The sequence below is a fragment of the Muntiacus reevesi genome, chromosome 1 (genome assembly GCF_963930625.1).
Source record: "Muntiacus reevesi chromosome 1, mMunRee1.1, whole genome shotgun sequence".
Lineage (NCBI taxonomy): Eukaryota > Metazoa > Chordata > Mammalia > Artiodactyla > Cervidae > Muntiacus > Muntiacus reevesi.
Window position 1 is genome coordinate 125,730,176 of NC_089249.1, and position 16,776 is coordinate 125,746,951.

The window sequence follows — 16,776 nt, forward strand, 5'->3', positions numbered from 1 at the left end:
TAGTAAAGAATAGTGAAAATGTACCCTATGACTCAATTTCTCCTTTTATTGGTAAAATAATACTAATTCCCTTTTATTCCATAAAGTGAAGTGAGAGCAATAAAGCAAGAAAAACAGTAACTCTGGTCCATTTTCCCTAGGTATTTCAATTACTTTTCACTTACAAATGAATAGACACAGTTTCTCTGACATCAACTTTTCCTCCCTTCTTTAGGCACTACTTTTATTTGGAATCTATTAGGTCTACAGAGCATAACCTTTTCTCTAGTAACATGAGCCACGTATTGTTTCCTTTTTTCCCAGGTGCTAACTCACTGATTGGAAAACTAAATGAAACACTCACCCTGGCACCGCTACCTGCCTTTTGTCGCTTTGAGCTGATAGGCAATGTACCATAAATGTTTTGTTACCACCTCTTGGATTCCTGGGCTTTAGCAGTCACTGCTGTGAACTTCCTATGAGTGAAAGTAGCCCTAAGCCTTGCCACATAGGTGTTAGTTTTCAATAACTGGAACTGAGGAGAGCCTGGCATATTCCTCCAATGCAAATGCCAGGAAATTTCTTTGATATTCACACATTCAGAGTCGCATTGATAAATAACACTAGGACTCACGCAAGCATTATCCAAAATAGCCTACACCATGACCAAATGAAGGCTGCAGAGTCACTGAAATATTAAATATGAAAGACCTCTAGGATTTCTTTTCAGCCTTCTATAAAAGAGATTTATTAGTGAGTCCTATCTTTATGGCAAATGATGCAAAAACGACGGGAAAGGTGTATAAAAAGAATATATGAAAACTCACAGAGAGAGAGTGCATTGGGGGAGAGGCGGCTTTTCTAAAGGTGAATGGTTTTGCTGGCTTGTTTAGAGTATATCTTCCTGCGATGGATGCAAAACCAACGTTTTAGAATGTCATTTCCAGGAAATGAAAGAGAATGGTTCTCTAACAAACAGAGCTTCTGGTTTTTATATGTCGAAAGATATCATTTTTCAATTTCAAGGGAAGGGACACTCAGTTCAAAGCCCCCCTCTGGAGTTCTTGCTTTTGCCTATGAAGACTGAACTCATTTATGTCCAAAGGGAATAATCCCCTCACCAGTTTACACAACCTTCATCTGTTTCTGTATAGAGGAATGGTGATTCCAAGTAATTATAAAAATAATATTGTGACCAGAACAAATATATCAAGCAAGCATCCACTGGCCCCCTACTTCATTCTGTATTATGCTTTTATGCTATTTCCAGAGGGGTTTAAATAGAATATTCAGGGAAAAAAATGTTTCTTCTTCAGAAGCAGAAAGGCCCTTTCTGATAAAGTCCCCTGTAGATCATCTGTTCACTGGAGGTGATCTCTGCACCTTGACAAGGAGCTGTGTGTGACGTTACAGAGCAGGCTAGGAGCGGTGTGCAGCCCGCCCAGTGTCAGCAGGGCTGGCACATGCTGAAAAGTCATTTGCCTGTGCGTCTTTTTTTCTTTCAGTGTCTCTTTCCTTTGGCTTGTAATTACTTCCACAATATACAATTTTGGTTTCAGTTTGTAATTTTCTGCTGCAGTGATTTCAAAGTTTCAGAATAATCAATTATTGCAAGGATGATTATATATATATATATATATATATGTATATATACGTGTGTGTGTGTATGAGTTGACTTATTTGAAAGTTAAGTTTCACATCACATTATTCAGTCTCCTAAAAATCTTTCCACAGACCAGTGAAGCAAGATGCTCTGGTCTGGCCAAGACAGAAGAGTTCTACTTTCCCCTATTTGGGCCACTCCGCTGGTTTGAACTAGGCTTAAGGCAATGTGCTTTTTTTTTTTTTTAAATCAATAATCATTCTGAATTGTTCTTCATAAGGTTAAATTGCCAAGGAAAAATCATCAAGTTATTGTCTTCATGACTTGAGAGAGAAAGCTTCTATTTTCTTAAATGTAAGACAAAGTTGAATGTGATTTTCCATAATGACTCTCAAAGCTGGTATTAAGTACCTGAACAGATAAGACCATGATAAGGTCAAGAAAGGATATTTAAACATCTGTAGGCTTTTTCTCCTGTTTCTTTTTTCTTTTTAAACTTAAGCTTTTAAATCTTGAAAGTTCATGTCCAGTGCCTTGATCAGAGATGATAAATGAACTACTGAATTGGAAGAAGATGCTGCTATTATTTTAACCAGTAAACTAACTCAGGGTTAATCTGGGTGTTATTTAACCTATTGAAAGTGTTTTGAGTGAACATATGGTTTCTATTGTGAAATCAAGGCACAGTTTTAACTGTGAATATAGATAATTACCCTTTGGACTTTAAACATTTATATGTGCCACGTTGTGTCAGAGCATTTTTCATGGTCAATAGGTTGAAAGGTTATAAAGTTGAAAATGAAAATCAGTACTTTTGAGTAAAACTATATAGCCAGCACAAAGAATGTGATTCACTACTGCTCTCTCTTGGAAAGAGCTAGGAATAACATGTAGAAAACAATCACTACACCAGCAGTGGCATAGACAGTGACTGCAAAACAGGCCCCCTTAAAAATCTAATCTCCATGCTTAGAAATTAAACCTATATATTTACGAATGCTTCAGTGATTATTTCATCAACTGAATTATAGACAGATTTTTTCCTTAGTGTAATGGAAAGAAAAGGAGAACATTTTAACATTATTTTAAAACTTCAAATAAAATGTGTCTACTGCAACTCTGTTTTGAACTTTTAATAGAAGTGTAATTTTTGAACAGATATGGAACTTTTACAGCAGGGTACACATTTTATGAATTACTCAGTATGATCTAAATACTTTTGGCCTAAAAAAAACAATGAAATAGAATCGGACAACATTGCATATATACACAGGCCTTGTGAATAACTGGGTGTCAGGCTATCTCAAAAGAGCATGACCTCTTTTACAACATAGTAACAGCAAAATTTCAAACCAGAAAGAGATTTTAATATGCTTTTTGCGAATTCCTATTTTTTATATTAATTAACTTCAAAGTTACAGCACCCATTTGCACTTGATTATGTTAGGCCTGTCTTAGAGTGGTTGGCTTACTGCAAACAAAAAAAGATGAAGGCAATTGCTCCTTTTATCCTCTTACTTTCAGACGACATATTTTTTGGGACAAAGACAGTCATGAATATCTTCGGTTTTACAGGAAGGGAAGGCACATGCATTATTTCTGACATGAGCTTTGTTTTGCTCAAATTGCTTGGAACCATTGATAGCAGACATCTTTGTCTTTTTAAAGATCTCATTCAGTTTAGTTGAGTCACTCAGTCCTGTCTGACTCTGTGACCCCATGGACTACAGCACGCTAAACTTCCCTGTCCATCACCAACTCCTGGAGCTTGCTCGAACTCATGTCCATCAACTCAGTGATGCCATCCAACCATCTCATCCTCTGTCATCCACGTCTCCTCCCAACTTCAGTGTTTCCCAGCATCAGAGTCTTTTCCAATGAGTCAGTTCTTCATATCAGGTGGCCAAAGTATTGGAGTTTCAGATTCAAAATCAATCCTTCCAATCAATATTCAGGACTGATTTCCTTTAGGATTGACTGGTTTGATCTCCTTGTAGTCTAAGGGACTCGCAAGTCTTCTCCAGCATCACAATTCAAAAGCATCAATTCTTCAGTGCTCAGCTTTCTTTATGGTCCAACTCTCACATATATACATGACTACAGGAAAAACCATAGCTTTGACTATACAGACCTTGGAGGACAATGGAGGAAGGCATGGCAACCCAGTCCAATACTCTTGCCTGGAGAATCCCCATGGACAGACGAGCCTGGTGGGCTACAGTCAGTCCACAGGATCGCAAAGAGTCCATGGGGTTGCAAAAGTCAAACATGACTGAGCATGCATGCCCACACACACAATTTTAAGTAAAATAGCTTTCACATTATTCTGTATTTAAATGTTACTTATGTTTTTATAGAAATAATGCTTATATTAAGTCCTCAAAGTGCCCATCTTGCTTTTTTCTTATATTCATAAACTATTTAAAGTATTTTTAGCTAATATTTCTCTTTTTGAATGAACAAGAAAATGAAAAGAACATAAAAGTTTAGCTCAGGCAGAAGGAAATATTTCCTCAGAAAACTGTTAAGCTATTGGAATTACTATAAGAAAATTGATTATGCAGTTTTCCCTTGAATTTATTGCTATTGTTATTAATTATTAGACTCTATTAATTAATGAGTATATTTGCACACTCTGACAGACTTATGCTTGAAACACAGTTTATGGTCAGTATGTCTTAGCTGTTATTATTTACTCATTAATTTATGTATTCAATAAATATTTGTAGAACTCCTACTGTGATATTCAGTGGTAAACTAGAGCAATATTATTTCCCTTCATGGATTTTCTAATCTATAATGTACTCTCAATTTGACGTTAACCTGTTTCTATTTTAGGACAGATTATCCTATTTCTGGGGTAGCTCAGGAAAGTGGTGCAAAGTAATGGAAGAGTATATCCAATGTCCTCTCCAGACCCTTCCATTCAAAACTCGTTCACAAGTTCTAATGAACCACTTTCAAATGCAAAGTCACTCACTTCACATGTCACCCAAAGCCTGGCAGATAGTCACCACAATTCTATGCTGTTTAAGTCAACCAGGGTGCCAATCAGAGTTCAGAAGGAAATCACACCAGAAGTTGGTCTCAAGCAGTAGTTGAAATATTTTATTTTACCCCATGCCTACTTCTAAGAAATGGTAAATTAATTAATAAAGACTTCTCCATAAAGTTTATATGCTGCTTGGAAATGCAATGATGGTCAAATACTACATATTGTAAGAAATATTTTAGTATTCTAAGATCTGTTTACAAGGTTAACCTCATAGTTCAGGCTCAGAGACTCAGTTAAATGATATTGCCTGTGCTTGCTCTCCTTGGGGAAGGAAGTGACAAAGCTGACTTTTAAAATAGTCCTTATTACTATTTTAATGAATATTGAAACATTTATTAAGAATTCATAAAAAAATGAACTAAACTTAAGAAAATTCCTGAAAAAGACTTACACCTGTGAAAACACATAAAGCACCCATGACCATGGTTCACAGTCAGCATTTTATTTTACCACTTTTAATAACTTTTGGTGCACCATATTACATCATAATCTGCCTGTGGCTTGTCCCATGAGGTCAAGAATAAGAATAAAGAAATGGGACAATATTAAGGGCATTAAACAAAAGCATGATTACTGATAAAATTATTTTATTTTTTTAAAAAATAAAGGGCATTGTCTGGATTTCTTCACAGTCCTAGATATCATCACGATAGTGTTAGAATCATTTCTGGAGAAAAGAAATGAAAAGTATTGATGTTATGTTAGTACTGAGATTATTTTTTTCTTTCTTTTGAAATAAAATTGAAGTGAATGTAATTAGAATTGTTATTCTAGAAGGCATGATTAATTTCAAAACTAGACTCAGATGACCAGAGCTGTCTTTCCTATGATATTGTCACCATACCTTGGAGAAAGCATCCATCTTCTTTTTTTTTTTTTTTTTTTTTTTTTTTCCGAGGGCCCATCACCCACTTGGGGTTCTTGACACGGTTTCATGTGGGGAGATCATCCTCTTGTCAAACCCTCGCAGGCAGTCCTCAGTTGAGCATCTCCTATTTGCTGCTGAGACCTAGATGGTTGGGACCGTTGCCCTGGGTTTCCAGGGATGCCCTGGGGTGCAGGAAATCAGCCCATCGCCCACTCTCCCCCAACCCCCTCCCCCCCCACCCCACCCCCCGCCCGCCCCCAGCAGTCCTGGCTCAGGTGTGGAGGCTTGGGAGAGCTGATGCAGTCCCCGCGGCCCCCTCCTACCTCGGCCCTCCATCTGCCGCAGGGTTCTGAGTTCGAGTGGCTCAGGCCGGAGACCCATTCCGCAGAGCACTCTTCCTCTATGACTTCACGCACTGAAGTCGCCCGGGAGACAGTGCCGAAAGTTCCAGCCCAGAGTCTTGGCCTCTAGGAGGCAGGGACGGGAGGCCCGGGCAGCCCAGAGGACTCTGTCCACAGTGTAGATGAGGACGCGCTGGCCCATGTCCCGCAGGGATGTAGAGGGCAGCCTCAGGGGCACTGGGCGCTCCCGGCACCATGGATGACGCTGCCGTCCTCAAGCGACGAGCCTACATCATGGGGATCAATTTGGGAGAGGGCTCTTACGCCAAAGTCAAATCCGCTTACTCTGAGCGCCTCAAGTTCAACGTGGCGGTCAAGATCATCGACCGCAAGAAAGCCCCCACTGACTTCCTGGAGAAATTCCTTCCCCGGGAAATTGAGATTCTGGCCATGCTAAACCACCGCTCCATCATCAAGACCTACGAGATCTTCGAGACGTCAGATGGCAAGGTCTACATTGTCATGGAGCTCGGGGTTCAGGGCGACCTCCTCGAGTTCATCAAGACCCGGGGGGCCCTGCAGGAAGACGATGCTCGCAAGAAGTTCCACCAGCTGTCCTCGGCCATCAAGTACTGCCACGACCTGGACGTCGTCCACCGAGACCTCAAGTGCGAGAACCTCCTCCTCGACAAGGACTTCAACATCAAGCTGTCCGACTTCGGCTTCTCCAAGCGCTGCCAGCCCAAGGTGTACGACATCTGGAGCCTGGGCGTGATCCTCTACATCATGGTCTGCGGCTCCATGCCGTACGACGACTCCAACTTCAAGAAGATGCTGCGCATCCAGAAGGAGCACCGCGTCAACTTCCCGCGCTCCAAGCACCTGGCCGTGCGCGGCCACCGCCTCCTCTTCCGATCCGCCTGTGCTCTGGACACGCGCGCACCTGTGGGTCTGGCCCCTGAGGTCCTCCTGGGTCTGGTCTCCTGGCCGCCCGGCCACTCGCCGTGGGCCCCAGTCCTGCTGGCGGACAGGCCCCTGGGCCCCTGCCCACCTCTCCAGGCTTCGTCAGGGGCCGCGACCTCCACATACGAAGCCTCTGGGAGTCACTGCCTGGGCAGGCAGGCGAGGGCCCAAGATGCAGCAGTCCTGGCGGTGGAGCCACACGCCTGCCCGGTGGCGGAGCGGGATTCCAGGGTGCTTGGGGCCAGCAGGGGTGCAGATTCCCCAGGAAGCTTGTGAACTCCTCCCTGGGTCAGCAGTGGTCAACTGGGGCCTGAGCCTACGGGGGCGGCGGTTCCCGAGGCGGGAACAAAGCAGGTTGACGCTGCTTCCAGGTGCAGAGGCGGTCTACGATGCAAAGGCGATTTACTTATTCTTTTTCAAATGTATTAATGATTGGAAGGAAGTGACACTCATTAACATTTCACATAGATTTCAACCTATCCTGCTTCCAAAACTAATGTGCGATTTTTCCACAACACATTTCTCCAACATCTCTAACAGGAGGTGCTACTCAACTGAAAATTGATGCTTATCTGTAAAGCCCTTTACCCACTCCATGCACTAAGCATAGAAAGAAAGACCTATGAATAATATGAAATCATCTTGCAACTGAGCAGGACCATATGGGGCCTTCCTGGGACAGGGCATTCCTTCTCCTGTCCTCCAATTGCCTCTGATTTCTAGGAAAACTTTAGTCTCCTAGGCCTTCACCAAATTCCAAAGATTAAATTTAATCAGAGAAGTGAGAAACTACAGAAAGAAAGAAAAATTGTCAAACAAGATAAAATAATTATAGTTTAGCCACTAAAAAGTTTAAAGACATTTAGTTCCTTCTTAAAGGTTCTAGATAATATTTTGAGCCATATTGTTTTAGACGTTTTGCAGAGACTAAAACCCTCACCAGTGGAAGAAGTTAGCTACATGATAACCAGGCTGTAGCCATGACATGTATTTCTCCATCCTGCACAATCGAAGAATGAGCCTCAAGGAAATGGGAACAAAACACTGTATTCAAAGATTAACTGTACTTAAAACAATCAAGATAATGATCAGACCACCACATGGCAAGTTTTAAGAAGATTATTGGAGCTGACTATGCTGTTCTGCATGTAGATGCCCACCCCACCCCACCTATGCAACCCTGAAACTTCTTTTTAAAAGCTCTCGTCTCCTGATTGACAAAAGGGAGTATGTTCTTGGGACCCGAGTCCACTTTCTCTGCAGGATTTCTGGCTTCCTCAATAAAATTTCTTTCTTTTTACCCAACACTTGTCTCTCAGTTTGGGATTCTTGAGCAATGTGCAGCTGAACCTGAGTTCAATAACAGTCTTGTTCATTCAATCCCTGATTTTACTCAGAAAGGGGTAATTCATAAATTGGGCTTAGAAAAATGCTCAAAAACAATTCTTTATCTATTTATCTATCTCAATTATTTACAAAATCTTCAAGTCCTTTATTGAAAAGTGGTGACATCAATCAATTGTCCAATTTTCAATTCCAGTGCTGAAGTTTTATCAGCTATGCAGCCTTAGGCAAATGATTTCACCTCTCTGGTCTTCACTTTTCTCACTTGAAAAATGATGGTAATATGATCTTTCTCAAATGCATGATGTGATGACTATTGCATGGAATCATCTTATCATGTTTACTCACAAAATTGTAGTATCCCCATTTTATGGGAATTGTAGTGTCACTGTTAATATCACATCTACTGCTCAACCAAATGCTGGGGGGTTTTTTGTTGTTTTTTGGTTATTTTTAAGTCCCTACATTTAAAAAGTGCTTGCACACATTGTTTGCTTAAGCTAAACGAAATTCTATTCCAGGTAGCCTGAAATTAGTTTAGAGCATCAAACTCAAGCTTGAAGGTGTATTTTAAATATGTCAAAAGTCATCCTCTGCATCAATCACTACTTTTACTCATTTGAATTTCCTGCTCGGTTACCTTAGTTGAAATTGAAAAAGTAAGTGTTCATGACACTGTTAAATTAAAATCAGAAATGCAGCCATGTCAACTGGTCTGCAAATTGTGTGAAACACATTGTCATTTTTGATCTCAAAAAAGTGTTCACTCTATAAAGGATGGTAGCCCTTCATACTAACTGTTTCTAAAGTGAGTGGAAAGAACAGGGTTTGTACCACATAAAGATGATAAATTATGCATGGGAAATGTTTTTTAATTATAAAAGAAGAGCATATCTACAAAAAAAATGCACAGCTAGTGCCTAAATACCCAATTTGTTTTTATTATTACAAGAAATGTGCACATAAACTAATTTTACAGGTGGACTCATTGCACCTGTTATTCAAATGACAGTCCTTAATGAACTGTCTTAGTCAGAAATATGTGTAGTCATAAATATGGGGGCCTTGTATCAATTTCAAGACAACTGGCCATGTCCTACTTAAAAATTAAAGTAGAGATTCAAGTCTCCTTCGCCTGTATTTAGTATACCCAGGTAGTATGTCAGGGCTTAATGACAGCAAGGGAGTATAGCCCACTAAAAATGTAAATCTTTACAAATGCATTTTTCTCCCATCACTTTCACTAAAATTTCTACATGAAACAGGTGAACGGGATGAATTACTATCCATTGCAATTTCTACTCTTTACCCAAAATCCATGAGCCTTAGAATTTAACTTTATTAAACTCTGCTTTACTTAATGTCCCACTGCTTTATTTTTTACAGGTGAGAAGACATACCGACAGAAATTGAGTGATTCTTCCTACAACCACACAAATAACTAGTGACCTGTGTGCCTGACTTTCTAGATATTCAACCAAGATGTTTTGTTTTTAATAATTACAGCTGTAGATTTACCTGTCTAGAAGTTTGTCTGTGTGTATGTTTTTTCCCCACAAAACCAGAATCTCCCATGTTTTACTTAATGTTAAGATTTCCTAATTTATAATAATTTTATTATCTTTTTCAGAAATTTAATTGTTAAAATATGCTTTAGCATGCTGTGAAAAAATATATTTTTATAAGTGTGTGCCACTTAATTCCTGTTAATTTTCTATAACAGATGGTATAGGCATTTGATTTATGCATTCACCTTCATGTAGCCTGCTGACTGTTAGCTTTTTTTAAATTTGAGAACACTTTTTTGTTCATCACTGAAACCTTACCTACCTTTTCCACTACATAAAATATTATTTCTAGGGAGAAAAAAGTAAGAGAAATTTTCATGTTACTGAAATTGAGCACGATTTGGTGATTAATTGCATTGTTCTCATTATGTTCTGTGCCTGATGTTCAGGGCTCATTACTGCAGTGTGAATTCAATGGAACAGAGATCTTAACCAGGTGTGAGTTATTAAAGCAACATTGCCCAATTTGAAATTGTTAAAAGAGGTGTATCAAAGTTGATATGCTTAACTATGTTCTTCTTCTAGAAAGAAAAGTAGGTGCTTGCTCAGGAAAATCACTCACATCCATCATGTGACAGGAGATTCAAAACCCTTCTTTCCTTGAATAGAACAGGAAGGACCATCATATCTGTAGTATATTCCAGTTGCATCAAAACTAATCTAAGAATGTAGTTTCTTAAAAAATTATATCTTTTATATTTGTAAAATCATTTGTTTCTCACCTCTTACAAAGTGAATGCTTTTCCTTTACTTAGAACAAAATAAATAGCACAGGCTGAAAGAGCACATGAAATATTAATAACAATAAATGTAATCTATATTATCAAAAATATTCTTAAAATTTTTTCAAGCTAAATAGCCTAAAGATGAACTAACTTCTTCAGAGACATGGAAGTGTGCTCAAAAACCAATTGAAAGTGAAGTTTCATTAAATACTTCATATTTTTTGTAGATTCACTATAGCAATATCAATGTAGGCTTAAGTGATAGATTTGGGGATTACAATGATGCAAAGGCATGTCAGCTACACATTAGATAAGTCCCCATAATCATCTGGTGGTAATTTCTGCCTCTTACTGTTAGATCAACAATAAGTTTGTCGTTAGTCAGAAAACTAAAATAGATAGATATAATTTGAGAGTTTGGGGAAAGGGATAGACATTGCATAGACTCTGATAGTTTATAAAACAATTCACAATCCAGTCCTACACAACTTCTTTTTGAATTGAGTTCAGTGATTTCCGTTTTACACATGAACAAACTCAAGTTAAAAAAAAAAATACATTTCTTGCACCAGATTTCATATTAGTTAATGATAGAATGTGGATTACCACCTTTTCTTCTGAATTTCTCCATTGCATCTACATAGATTGCTCATAATTTTACAAATATGTACTGTTTTGAAAAAAATATATAATTGTTTGAGTATGCAATTGATATATCTGCCATCTTACCATCTCGAACTTGTATACTGAAAGGTAGTGAAAGACCAAATGATGATTTGTTGTGATTTCTCAGCAATTGGAAAATGGCAAAGGAAACCAGTCAATGGCTCTGTTACTGGGAAAGACTCAAAGGAGGAAAACAATAAGGCTTAAACAATAAAATTTGGAAAGGCTTTAGTTTTTATTGCTTTTTGTACAAATTAACTTGTTTTTACTATGGATCATACAAATCTATGTAAATTGATAATGGAAATCTTATATTAGTTAAAAATTGAATACATTCTATTGGAAAGGAACTAAGATTTCAATTGGTCATAATTATATTTGATTAGATAAGTTCATATACAATAGTTTGGCTCAACAATCAAACAGAGAAGGAATAAAATGGGAAGATTACCAAGTAATGGTAGAGAAGGGGAGCCACAACCTTTTTGTGCATAATAAAAATATAACAAGCCTTTATTAAGCAACTTCTTTATGCATAGCTGAATAATCTTATTTGAAATTTATAGTATTTTTAGATCAAAAGCAGTTGAATATTAATCCATTTCACATGACTCAAATTTCCAGAAGAAGCAGAGGCTATGTATCTCAGGCTCTGGATATCTGATCCTGAGAGCCGTTGTAAACACATATCACAGCTACATCCCTCATAAACTATGGAACCAGATGTTGTATTTAACTTTTGAACCTTAGTTCCTTTGTCTAAAAAAATGAGTACAGGAATAGAATCTCCATCAAAGCTTCTTGGCAGGAAGACAAAGAGTATATATATATATCAAACATTTAGCACCAAACCTGGTAGATATCAATGACTCAATACATTCTAACTATTATTAACGTAAGTCCATGTATATATTAAGAGTCTATAGGACAGTTGAGAGGGAAAAAATATGTATGATCCAGAATCAAATGCTAATTGGGTAACTGTCATTACAAATACAGAGAAAGGAGTTAGGAGCTAAAATATATTGGGTACAGGAGACATTTGAAGAATTCAGGAACCTCTTCATTAGCGAGATGGCCCAAAGCCAAACTTGAGCCATCAAAAAGTTGTAGGATCTGGAGAAGGCACGGGCAGCCTAGGGCAGATGACTCCAGTTAACACAACAGCAGGAATACCATAGATATTGCATTTGACAGCTGGTAAATTTTCTGTCTGAAGAGCTAGGCATAAAATTGTAGCTAAAAGGAAGTACATATTGAGCATAAACTTCAGTCTAACACCATTCTAAGTGCTTTATCACTTATGATATCAAATATTTGTAACCACTTTATGAGGTAGGTAGTATTGTTATCCCCATTCTACAGATGCAAAAAACAAAGAGCAGACAGATTGTGGAAATTGCCAAAGACTGTATACTCAGCTAGTGAGTGACGGGAAAAAGCTCCAAGTTCACATTCTTAATCAATAAACCACATGTTGTTTTGTGTTTCTGTAATTTGCTACTTCCTATGGTGGGTAGGGAACATGGCATTATTTGGTTAAAAACATATATTCTGATGTCTGGGAGAGTAATAGCTTTCAGCTACAGGAAAAATGGATATCAACTACCCAGAATTCCAATTTATCACCTCAATCTTGTTCTTTAGAATGAAAAATATGGCATTTGCTCAGATGTAATTTGACTAAACTAACAAAGGATAAAAAAAACTGAGTTTATAAAAATTCAGTTACACTGTCATGGCATTACATAAGTCTGTGGATGCCAAATTAAGTTTTCTTTCTATAGAATAATAACTACACAGAAACTCGGGTGTCAGAAGTTAGCTTCATTTGAAAATGGATTTTATATTGTGGCTAAATCTATCTGCTTCACCATTTGCACTTCATTCCAACTAGGAATTATTTCTAGTTCATTTATTTTACATGGAAAACTTACACTAAAACGATAGGTTAAATATAAAGAGTGGTTCAAATATAGGAGAACTGCAAAGTTCTGTTGAGTTCTCAAATAACTCCTTATTTTCCACATGCAATTTATTAAATTTGCCCTTATTATCCTCACTTTATTCCTCCAACAAGAGGTCTCTAGGCCATTTTATAGTCCTATGGATATTAGCACTTCTAATAGAGTTGGATGAAAAAGTGAGAGAAGGTGAAATTTAAATCAGCTCATTTTGCTTCTACTTTATTAGTTTTAAACTGAATCTTTTGATAATTAGTAGCTCTAATGCAAATCTGATTTATTTTTTATGTAACATATCCAATTTTTGCCCTTTCTTCATTCAGCTATGTCAAAAGAGTTTATTTGGTCCCATGGTACCTTCTAGCTGCCTATGCTTGGGCATGTTCTAGGAAGTGTTATATGAGTTTATAATAAAGAAATCTGTTCTTTTGCGTGTTTTGTTCAGTTATATACAAGGCTTCCACTCACAAATGGCTTACATAACTTCAGATCAGCAACTGTTTCTATCCAGAGGCATGTGACAACTCTTTTGTCTTGTGATTGTATTCATTTTTCTGCCTCTCCATTTCTCAACCTTCTCCAATATCCCGCATCTTCCTTCTCACATTATCACATCTTTGGGCATTCGGCTCTCTCCATTTGTACTGCCCTGTCACACCCTCATTCTCAGACTGACATATGCTCATATTTCTGTCAATTGTCTGCTCAAATAATGCCTTTGCTAAATAGCCAGGATATTGTCTGTTCTCCCTCCTGTGCTCCCATAGGATTTTATACATACTATTCATTATTTATCATGCTTGTCCATCTCCTACATTAGCATATGACTTCCTCGAAAACTTAAAATGCACCATATGATATTTCAGTGTCTGGCACAGAGTAAAAACCCACCTCAGGTTTTTTGAATAAAGGTTAACATAGCTAACATGTTTGAGTGTTTCCTACGTCAGTGTCAGTCAGTCAGACAGCTTGTACACACTACTCACGTAATGCTCAGTTTGTCTCCATGCATTACGTACTATTACTGCTAAGTCACTTCAGTCTTGTCCGACTCTGTGCGGCCCCATCCCTGGGATTCTCCAGGCAAGAACACTGGAGTGAATTGCCATTTCCTTCTCCAATGCATAAAAGTGAAAAGTGAAAGTGATGTCTCTCAGTCATGGGACTCTTCGCGACCCCATGGACTGCAGCCTACCAGGCTCCTCCGTCCATGGGATTTTCCAGGCAAGGGTACTGGAGTGGGGTGCCATTGCCATATCCCTATTTTCAGATGAGAAAATTGAGACTCAGGAAGTTTAAATAAATTGCCCAAGATCACTCAGTGAACAACTTGCAAAGGCAGGAAGTTCAGCCATTGTAGTGACTTCACAGCCTTCATTCACTGTGTATGGCCATTCTGAATGGAGGAAAAACGAATGAATCACTAAATGATGTAATTGTATGTTTAGACCCTGCTTATGCGCACATGAAAATTTGGTAGCCCTACTTATTTACCAAGAATATGCTATATACAGGATACAGGTCTCTACCAGCTGACCGCCAGGGAAAGCCATAGAAGACACAGTGGCTACCTTAAAAAAAACTCAAAGAACAAATAGACATTATCTTAATAATGGGTAAAAAGCTGCCATAGATATTCTGATACCAAAATTAACAGGGACACAACAATGAGGGGTTATCATACATGATTTGGAATGGTAAATGCTTTACTGGCTTCCCTGGTGGCTCAGACGGTAAAGAATCGGCCTGTGATGCAGGAAACCTGGGTTCAGTCCCTGGGTTGGGAAGATCCCCTCGAGGAAGGCATGGCAACCAACTCCAGTTTTCTTGCCTGGAGAATCCCCATGGACGGAGCAGTCTGGCGGACTGCAGTCCATGGGGTCACAAAGCGTCAGACACGACTGAGTGACTAGGCACAGCAAACACATTATGGTTGACACTAAAGTCTTTAAAAGATGAGAAGTTTTTACCAAGTGAGAAACAAAAGAAGGGAAGATCAGGAAGAGGGTCTACAAGAATGAAACATCAATATTCACATCAGTCTAAGTTAAAAATATAAATAAAAATAAACATGACTGTTAAAATTATTTACTGTAATTATGTTATCTGTAAACATACACCCACCGTTTACATTTATCCTATTTCATTATATACATACATGTATATAATATGTGTATACATTGATTTGTTAATGTAGTGTATTACATTGACTGACTTGCATGTATTGAAGAATCTTTATATCTGTGGGATAAACCCCACTTCCTCATGGTGTGTAACTCTTTTTTTTTTTTTTTTTAGTATTTTTAATTTTTTTTAATTGACAGATAATTGTTTTACAGAATTTTGTTGTTTTCTGTCAAACCTCAACATGACAGTCATAGCTATACATATATCACCTCCCTTTTGAACCTTCCTCCCATTTCCCTCCCAAACCCATCCCTCTAGGTTGGTGCAGAACCCCTGATGGAATTTTCTGAGCCGTACAGCAAATTCACATTAGATATCTATTTTACATAAGGTAATGTAAGTTTCCATGTTACCTTTTCCATACATCTCACCCTCTCCTCCCCTCTCCCTATGTCCATAAGTCTATTTTTTTTGTCTGTTTCTCCATTCAGTTCAGTTCAGTTGCTCAGTTGTGTCCGACTCCTTGCGACCCCAAGAATCGCAGCATGCCAGGCCTCCCTGTCCATCACCAACTCCCGGAGTTTACCCAAACTCATGTCCATCGAGTCGGTGATGCCATCCAGCCATCTCATCCTCTGTCATCCCCTTCTCCTCCTGCCCCTAATCCCTCCCAGTATCAGGGTCTTTTCCAATGAGTCAACTCTTCACATCAGGTGGCCAAAATATTGGAGTTTCAGCTTCAGCATCAGTCCTTCCAATGAACACCCAGGATTGATCTCCTTTAGAATGGACTGGTTGGATCTCCTTGCAGTCCAAGGGACTCTCAAGAGTCTTCTCTAACACCACAGTTCAAAAGCATCAACTCTTCAGCGCTCAGCTTTCTTCACAGTCCAACTCTCACATCCATACATGACCCCTGGAAAAACCATAGCCTTGACTAGATGGACTTTTGTTAGCAAAGTAATGTCTCTGCTTTTTAATATGCTGTCTAGGTTGGTCATAACTGTCCTTCCAAGGAGTAAGTTTCTCCATTGCTGCCCTGTAAATAAACTCTTCAGTACCATTTTTCTAGATTCCATGTATATGTGTTAGAATATATTTATCTTCCTCTTTCTGACTTACTTCACTCTGTATAATAGGTTCTATGTTCATCCACCTCATTAAAACCGACCCAAATGTGTTCCTTTTATAGCTGAGTAATATCCCGTTGTGTATATGTACCAAAACTTCTTTATCCATTCTTCTGTCAATGGCCATCTAAGTTGCTTCCATGTTCTAGCTATTGTAAATAGTGCTGCAATGAACAATGGTATACACGCATCCTTTTCAATATTGGTTTCCTCAGGGTATATACCTAGGAGTGGGATTGCTGGATCATATGGTGGTTTTAGTCCTAGTTTTTTAAGGAATTTCCATACTACTTTCCACAGTGGCTGTATCAATTTATGTTCCCACCAACAGTGCAAGAGCATTCCCTTTTCTCCACACCCTCTCCAGAATTTACTGATTGTAGACATTTTGATGATGACCATCCTGACTGGTGTGAGGTGATATCTCATTGTAGTTTTGATTT

At 38.6% G+C, this 16,776-nt stretch overlaps 1 protein-coding gene across 1 annotated transcript; it reads left to right on the forward strand.

Annotated features, from left to right (window-relative positions):
• The first annotated feature begins 6,101 nt into the window (after nucleotides 1-6,101).
• Nucleotides 6,102-7,085, forward strand: LOC136147939 (testis-specific serine/threonine-protein kinase 1-like). Its single transcript, XM_065907343.1, has one exon. It carries the CDS (start codon nucleotides 6,102-6,104, stop codon nucleotides 7,083-7,085), a length of 984 nt encoding a protein of 327 aa, XP_065763415.1.
• The last annotated feature ends 9,691 nt before the right edge of the window (nucleotides 7,086-16,776 follow it).

Coding starts and splice junctions, on each gene's coding strand:
- LOC136147939 (XM_065907343.1), top strand. CDS start 6,102: ATGGATGACGCTGCCGTCCTCAAGCGACGAGCCTACATCATGGGGATC.